Source organism: Oculina patagonica, chromosome 9 (assembly GCF_052425735.1).
Source record: "Oculina patagonica isolate OP01 chromosome 9, crgOcupat, whole genome shotgun sequence".
NCBI lineage: Eukaryota > Metazoa > Cnidaria > Anthozoa > Scleractinia > Oculinidae > Oculina > Oculina patagonica.
In genome coordinates this window covers 5,974,511-5,982,979 of record NC_135766.1, presented here as the reverse complement: position 1 = coordinate 5,982,979, position 8,469 = coordinate 5,974,511, and the positions used below count along the sequence as shown (strand labels likewise).

The window sequence follows — 8,469 nt, the reverse complement described above, 5'->3', positions numbered from 1 at the left end:
TTAGTTTCGGATGAAAAACATATACAATGATTGCACAGCCCTGATTCACCTAAAAATCATCTTAGTGTAAAAAAAAAAAAACAATTTATAAAGTCACGTAAATTTCTAGACCTTTGAAACCATGTATTTTTTAGCTTTTAGCGGAGATTTGTAGCTCCAAATTTGCGCCAACACAATCCGCGCGCCCTCGCAAATAGAGAATGAAGGACAGCAAATTAAAGGTGTGATTTTCTATTCACCGCAAAATAAACAGTAGGCTTCTTAGCGATAAATTAATTGGTCAATTGATAAATTGGTAACGTATGTGTTATAAAATCCAATCACAAAATTTTTATTTTTATTTGTTTTATTTTTAGCAAAGTGTCACAAAGTCACAAAGTGTTTATACAATAAAGACAAGCAATTTGTCCAGCGGTCGCCCTCGTCCAGTCCATTGATCGATTGATCAAAGGTCGAGAGAACGAGACGAAGCGTGACAAAATCTCGTGATATTCTGTGAACGAGTTGCTCTATAAAAGCTCATTCTCCGCATAAACCCGAAGGAATAAACGCTACATTTGTGTAAGTAACTTCTGCATCTTTTACGAGGCGAATTTCGTCGTAAAATGACTTATCGTCCATGGTTATCGCAAAGATTTAGATGGTTGATTCCATTCCAGACACGTTTAATTTACTTACCCACACGCGTGCGTTTTGTCATGCCTTGTTAAGTTTCATTTTCTGATTCGTTTCACAGGAAATCAAAGCATCATTTAAGAAAGGTATGGCAGATAGTGCGGCTGAATCAGCACTGAAGTACCTTAGAGACCCTGCCGTGGCTGCAGGCCTCGGAGCGGTAGCAGCAGCGTCCATGTATTACCTGGCTTCGAGACCGACACCTCAACCTTGCCCTGTTGATCCGCAGAAACAGTCTTATGAGTTACCAGTAAGTATTCATACCACAAGCATATGATCTGCAGTATTCTCTGCTTCTCTATTGTTTTATAAGATACTTTTGATCTTCCTAAATCTCCTGTGTAGATTAGAATCATCTGTGCCATTTTGTGACACCTTGCTTACAGTTACAGAAGAGGCACGGGAAACACCTCCAATTCTATATACCCCATTCCTACCAAAGCTAAAACAAGTTTAAAAGCTGTTTTGTTAAACACGGTTTAAATTGTTTTCTTTATAGAAGTTGCTAACTGATGTTTGTCGACTTCAAATTTAGCAAGTAATATTCAGAGTTCCGTGTTTTCTGTTGTTAATTTTCATTTTGTTAAACCTGGTTAAAGTAGAAGAATATCCTCTTTTTAATATGAGGTTTGAAGTTTTCAAATCAACTTTTAATTAATTAAAAACATCCAGATTCACAGAACCTGCCAATTAAATTTGTTCCAAGATACCAGGGCTGTCACTAATTTTTCAAGTAGGTGGGGAAATGAAAAATGTAGCAGGGGGACAAGATTTTTCTGTTGTAGGTTGTTGAGGGGGGGGGGGAGGGGGGTTGGTAGAGTTTAGGAAACAACAAAAATCGTTTCTAATACGAATTTGTTTTTATGCAATTTTTACGCCATGGTAACTTACAACTTTCTTTTTCTCTACACCATTTGACAAGAATCTGACAAGTTTTCGAAAGTTATCGTTTATTATGGAATTTGAAACGGCCTGACTAATGGCATGACAGAAAAGAGAAGTTGAGGAAGACTGGGAATGAGTGAAAGTAACTCATGACCAAGACCAAAAAACATCGCGTCGGGAACGTGTTGGGAACGTCAAACTAGTTTGTTTTTGTTTGTTTTTCTTGAACCAAAACCATTGCTTTGAGAACTTCACACAATGAAACTTTGTGCACTTACCGTAAAGTTCCGTGTATAAGCCGCACCCCCGATTTGGAAGCTCAAATTTTGGAAAAAAAAAAACAGACCATAAAGTTTGAAGTTCAAGTGAAGTTCTATTGGTAAACAAACAAGGGCAAACAAGCACGGTTTCGAAACACTGACACGGTGGTTGTTGCAATGTTTAATATAAATTAAGTTTTAAGAAAGCTAAATTTCACTTGTCATACCTTCTTTTTAGTTTGAGTTCACAATATCTTAAATTTGGATGCTCTCTTGATATCATTTTTTCGAGATTATCACTTCTAAGCACTCCTGAAACACTTGTAGTTCGTTCGAATCGTTCGCGAATGACGAATGCTTAGTAGCCAAGCTCTGAATTGTAGAGAGGAGTCTGGGCATTAAAAACAAACATGGCGGCATTTTCTTCGGAAGAAACCACATTTTTATTTCAAGATTCTTGGAAACTGCTACCCGCAACAGGATAAAAACTTCATGCAGAATAAGAGTTTGTTAATCCAGCAGATGTATTTGCTGTGAAGGTCAATAAAAAACCGAAACGGTCGGCCATTTGCCTTGTGAGTATTTGCGTTTGTCTTGGTGCCTTCTCGCACGCGGCGGAAAGACACGATTCGAATGACTGGCAGGCTTCACTGCAAACAGCTTTGCAGAGGAACTAAAAGGTAGTGAACAACAACAAAGTTTGTTCATTCAATGACGTCTTGAGAAGTTTTTTTATGAATATGAATTAGGCCTTTGAGAACTCCAACCAGAGATGTTTCCGTAGATAAGCCGCACCCCCGATTTTTGACTTGAATTTAGAGGAAAAAGGTGCGGCTTATACACGGAACTTTACGGTATGTAGAATACTCAGACAAGCCAATGTTTTGTCATACAAAGTATGTGTGATAACGCATGCGAGCCCTGTGTGACTGATCTGCGTTTATTGACATGTAGCTGATTAAACAGTATTAAAACAGGCAAGAGGAGAACACACATAATGTTGCAAGTTTACAGTTAACTGGTCGCCGATTTTATTTGTGCGGAAAGTGTTCATAGTTCAACTATGGAAAGTCCATGTGTGACTATTACTGGGTCACATGCGTCTTGTGCAATCTCCATGATGCATCATCCAGGTCACTTGTCAATTCGAAAGAGAAATGCTGAAGCTTAAACTGTTGTTTCTTCAGTTAAACAATCATAATCTTACCTTAAAGAACAGTCAGAAGATAAGAAGGGATCCAGTTTTATTCGTTTATCCACTTTTGCCCTCCGTTTTTTCGATGACATTTTCACGGAGCCGGAATCTCCGACAACAAGAGAATCGGAATGAAACTAACACGTAAAATCATGCGCTTTCAAAGGAAGATGACATTGTTCAATATTTACGCGTTTTCAATCACAGCCTCACATGAAATGTCAATCGCTCTCTTTAAAAGGTGAAAAATAATTTGAATTAATAAACTATTGGTTTGTTTTTTATTCACAATTCTGTTATTTGATGTATTTTTCACTTTCCATGTTTTGGTTTTGTATCAAAGTAGCCGGGGCTCAAACTCATTGTAGCCGGGGAAAATCCCCGGGCCCCGGCCCTTAGTGACAGCCCTGAGATACATGGGCACACTTTCACTGTCTTAGGTCATGACCAGAAGTGTTAGTGTCCCACCTCAATGACGCCAAGATAATCCTAAACAGTTGGCGGAATAGGGGCGTTAACAAAATGGACTGGATCGGACCGGATTATCAAAACTCGGATCGGATTCGACCGGATTGACAAAATCCGGATCGGATCCAAAAAAGTCGGATCACCGTCAATTCCCGCCAAAATCGTCACGTGATACCTCAAATCGAAGATGGCGAAAAAGGAAGTAAGTGGATGTTCGCTGTGTGCTATTAGAAAATGAGACACGCCAACACGACTTCCGCTGGTTGCTGAATGTTAGCCTTCAGTCTGTTAACAGAGGACTTAATTATCGCTCTCTTGAGCCATTTCAGTGATGATCTTTATGCCATTGTGTTTGCTTACTCTGTGGCATATTCGTAAGGTTTATTGGCTCTTGTTTGTTGAGAGATTCTTAATAGCCTTTAAAGGAATGTTGTAGTCTATATTGTGTATCGGTTCAGTGGATTTCTAACTGTCAACTCGCATATCTGAAGTGGTGGTTAGTTCATATGATAACGTTTCGTTACCACGGTTGCGAGGATCTAAGATCCGAGTCTTTTAAAGGCTTCTGCAGTCTCTAAGCATTGCGAGCAATGGTTTCGTGGTTTTTAAGCTCCCCTTAGTTTGAGTGGTTGCGATTTGTGCTCTGGGAGCTATAAAACTTAACCCCCATTATTTTTTATCTGTTTATTGTGTTACTTGCATCCAACAAATAAATTATATGGTAGTTTGATCACTGCATTTGAAGTCTCTAGGATGCTGCAACGATGTCTCCTGGCAAATGTTTTATCTTAAGCAAGACTCGAGGTTTGGTCCTTAAGTGGACCTCATCAGTTGCTCCTATGTTAAAGTTTCATCGAATGATTTGAAATCAATCGATTTTTCATTTTTGTACTTGTCTGCAGGATCGAAAATTCAAAGGTAAATATTAAATTTAATTGAAGTGCTTCGAGGGCTGTAAGAATGTGGGACAATTGGGTGTCGTATTTATTTATGAAGATAAGTCTTGAATGTGAAACAAAAGCATCAGTGAGAGAAATCACAGCAATCGTCGCACTTGTCTTTTCTTGTTCATATCTCCACTTCAATCTTTACCTTACACTCCAGGAACGGAAGTCATTTCAGCAGGGTCAACACACAGCGAACATCCACTTACGTCCTTTTTTTGAGGTATCTCGGGACGATTTTTGTGGGAATTTATGGTGATCCGACTTTTTTTGGATCCGATCCGGGTTTTGTCAATCCGGTCGGATCCGATCCGGGTTTTGATAATCCGGTCAGATCCGATCCGATCCGATGTGATCCGATGCGATCTGATCCGATCCAGGTTTTGTTAACGCCCGGCTGAATAGAGACCTGATTAACCTTCATATTAATTTTCATAATTTTTCCCAAATCTTATTTCTACAGGATGGTAATTATGCCAGAATGAATTCCTTGACTACAGAACTTGTGGAAAAATTATTTGATGATGTGAGCACAAGTCATGAAGCTTTCCTTCGAGGAGTGAGATTATCAGGTCAGATGGTTTGATTCAGCTTAACTTTGCATTTAACCATTAAAATTTTACACGTGCATGTAAGTACCAGTAATATTCTTACAAGAAGCAAGGCACAGTCTGCACAGTGGACTAATGGTTAGTAAGCTACACCTCAAATTGAGATATCTGGGTTTGAGCCGTGATCAGGGTCCTTGTGTTGCACTCTTAGTAATACCTTTAAAGTGCTACTATGACCAAAATTTTTGTTTTTCTTCTCGTCTTTTCCTAAAGTCAATTTGTTCAATAAGTCTATATTTAACTAGCGCGCTAGAATTTAGAACGTTGCGAGCGATATAAGCCTTGAAATAGCTTGCCGAAAATCGTGGAAAACCCATCCGCCATTACTTGGACGTCTAAAGTGAGCCAGCGACTGTACTGAAAAGCGGATTTACGCATGAGTTGGATCGTGACGTCATATGCGCATCATCGCTTTGAGCTTCGAGTGCTCCAAGAGAGAATATACTGAGAATTAACAGGGTTATAAAAGATATTTTCTTCGACAAATTCTTCGTCTAGTTTGCCCGGTGGTGAAACCGAAGAGAGCCGCAACGAAGAGACATTGCAATTTAGCGGTATGGTTTCTTATAATGAGAATTTAAAGCCGTTTGCCGTCGGTCTAAATGGCAATGTTTGTATGCAAACTTTTTTCGTTCGATGAGGTTTTGGCGCTGTATGCCTACAACGAAGCTGCCGTCTTCTTGTCCGATCGAAGCACCGATCGAAGAAGCCTCGAAGAACGAAGAGGAACGGCGATTCAGGGACTACATACGTTTGAATACATGGTATGATGAGAAAAACGTAGTTGAATAGATAGGATAAAATGTCTGCAATGTTTTAATTAATAGCTAGAACTGCATATACATGTAGGTTGCTCTTGCCGTTTGCGAAGAATTGAAATGATCTTAACTGTTGTTTTCATTCTTGTAATCTATCATACATGCCATGGGCATAAAATCTATCTCAGCTGTTAATTCCGAAAAAAGCTTTATAAACATGAAATAATGTAAAATTTATACGGAAAAATTAAAGTCAACAAGATGGTGCAGGTGATCAATGGAAGCTCCTTGAGTTTTATACAGTTTTACCTTCCTTGACTACAATACAGGTAATAAACCTTTTTAAAACTAAGTGTTTCAATGGGTGATAACACTTCAGACATCCAGCATCAGCCAGCATTCAGTATTCCTGTTTCTTAAAATAAGAAAACCATTTGAACACTGTATAGAACTTCCTTCACTCTATTTACTGATAATGTTATGAAACTGGCCCACAAGTAGCAGCAAAACTGGGTAGGAGTAGTTTTTCTTATTCATTTCACCCATTTGTTTTCCTCTTGGTCCTGTGATTTTTTGGTGATTAAAATAACTGAAACAATATATGCACAACATGGGAACAAGTAAAAATAATAATGTTAAGGGTATAAAGTTTTAAGTTCATAAACGGGAAAACCTGGACCTCGAACAAACACTGGGACCTTGATCAAACGTTTCCAGTTTTGAACCAGCATTTAAATGAAGCCCGCATTGAGTCGGGGTCTGGCGTCTACTCAAGAAAATATGGTATCATATGCAATATGACAGTGGCTCTTTCTAGAGAATATCACTGGCAGTACATTGTGCATCTGCAGTATGTGTATGTACTTGAGTTCAATTTTGGGACTAATCTGCATCATCTTGTGTCAACTTAACGTGACTGTAAACAAGTCAGCTCCGTATACCACCCTAAATAAACAGACACCCTATTGGAGACAGTTTTCTCCTTCCATAAGGGGTTAATTCCCATAAATGTGCTTCAAAATTGCTCCCTTGATGCAAAAAGGCAAAGTCTGCATGCAAGCCTAGTTGTCCATCAGGCCAGAGCATATCTTGGTTTAAGTAGGATTAAGCAACCTGGATGAGATGGAAGTACAATTGCATCACAGGTTTAACCTCCCCACTCCCCCCACATACATGTAATGACACTGGTCTGGGCTCACACCTGAATGGCTTGATTCAGAGTCTTGCACACTGACCATTAGGTCACCGCACCTTAATCAATACAACTACCCCATTACTATGACAACATTATTATTTATGGTACAGGTTTGACTGTATTTGTTGTCGGCTTTGCAGTTTGTGTATACTCTTTAAATAAATACATATAAAATGGTTGCAAGGGTCCTGCGTGACCTCAAAATTACCCCCTTGTTACAAAAAGGCAAGGTCTGCATGCAAGTCTAGTTGCCCATCAAGCAAGCTTATCCTGGCTAAGTAGGATTAAGCAACCAGGAGTATTTCTACTTCCCCCCTGGATGAGATGCAAGTATAAGTTCATCAAAGGTTTACTCTCCCCCCTCCCCTCCTCACACCATCAATTTGCTGGTTCCCATTCTACACTTCGAGAGGAGGCACCATGAGAGTAGTCTTGCCCAAGAACACAGCACAATGACACCAGTAAGAGTTCACACCTGAACCGCTTGATCCGGAGTCCAACAACTTACACTTAGACCACTGCACCTCAATCAATACAATATTTTTATTTATGGTACAGATTTGACTGTACTTGTGTTAGAAATTATGATGGATCAGCAGCTCAAGAGTTCTCTGGCACATTCACATGATTTATTGTTGGCTACTACATTCTCAACTTATGAACAAAAAGAGCATGCCAAAAAATAGATATATTGCAAACTTAAAATAAATAGTAGCTAGGATTTCATCAGTGCTCTGTTGCACACAGCATAAGTGATTGGCACAAGTCATAATTATAGCTCATGGCCCCTGTTGTACTTAAATATAATAAAGATTTACTGAGTAAAATCCGGATAGCATGTATGTCTCTGAGACAGGCTAACAGTGTTCTATCCTGAGATTACTTCTCAGAAAATGTTTATGAATACTATTCTAAGTGCACAATGAAGTACAGTCCTACTGTAGTGTTTTACATTGCATGGCAGAAATAAACAAGTAACCAACACTGAAGACATGCTGGTGAGTTTATTAAGACTGCAGAGTATACAGAGGACTACAATGGAAACATTCTCAGTACATATAATCAGTAAAAAGATATTGCTAAGCTTTGCATCCTTCTGTATGTACTTTAACATAATGTACCGCCTCGTGCGAATTTATTTAAGTTTATTTGTACAATAGAGGATATAATTCAGAAACATACAGGCCGATTTGCCTAAAAATTACCTTTTTTGACATGAAGTATGTGCAATTAATTTAAAAATCACTATTCTAGAACACAAGCACTTGAGCAACAGAAGTAAATTACGCCACTCACCCAATGTTTTGCTTCTAAAAAGTAGCGAATACAGTAAACTCACTGTAGATAATTCGAAGCGTTTTATTCTATTCAATTCCCTTGGATAGTTGAAGAAGTTAACCTCACAATGGTTGCAGGGAGAAATATCTTTTAAGCATTTCCAAGAGTACAAGTTTCCCTCAAAGTTATCAGGCGATCTA

The 8,469-nt window shown here is 38.8% G+C and overlaps 2 protein-coding genes across 2 annotated transcripts in view; both read left to right on the top strand.

The window, feature by feature from the left end:
* LOC144665488 (uncharacterized) overlaps positions 1-8,079 on the top strand; it is a 30,653-nt gene extending 22,574 nt beyond the window's left edge. Inside the window, exon 2 of the mRNA XM_078526720.1 lies at positions 7,678-8,079. The gene's annotated coding sequence lies outside the window, so the exon portion shown is untranslated. The remainder of the gene's footprint in view (positions 1-7,677) is intronic.
* Positions 419-8,469, top strand: part of LOC144665476 (long-chain-fatty-acid--CoA ligase 1-like) — a 28,368-nt gene continuing 20,317 nt past the window's right edge. The window contains exons 1-3 of the mRNA XM_078526706.1: positions 419-561; positions 737-925; positions 4,891-4,999. Coding sequence (XP_078382832.1) covers positions 764-925; positions 4,891-4,999 — 271 coding nt within the window. The 5' untranslated portion in view covers positions 419-561; positions 737-763. The remainder of the gene's footprint in view (positions 562-736; positions 926-4,890; positions 5,000-8,469) is intronic.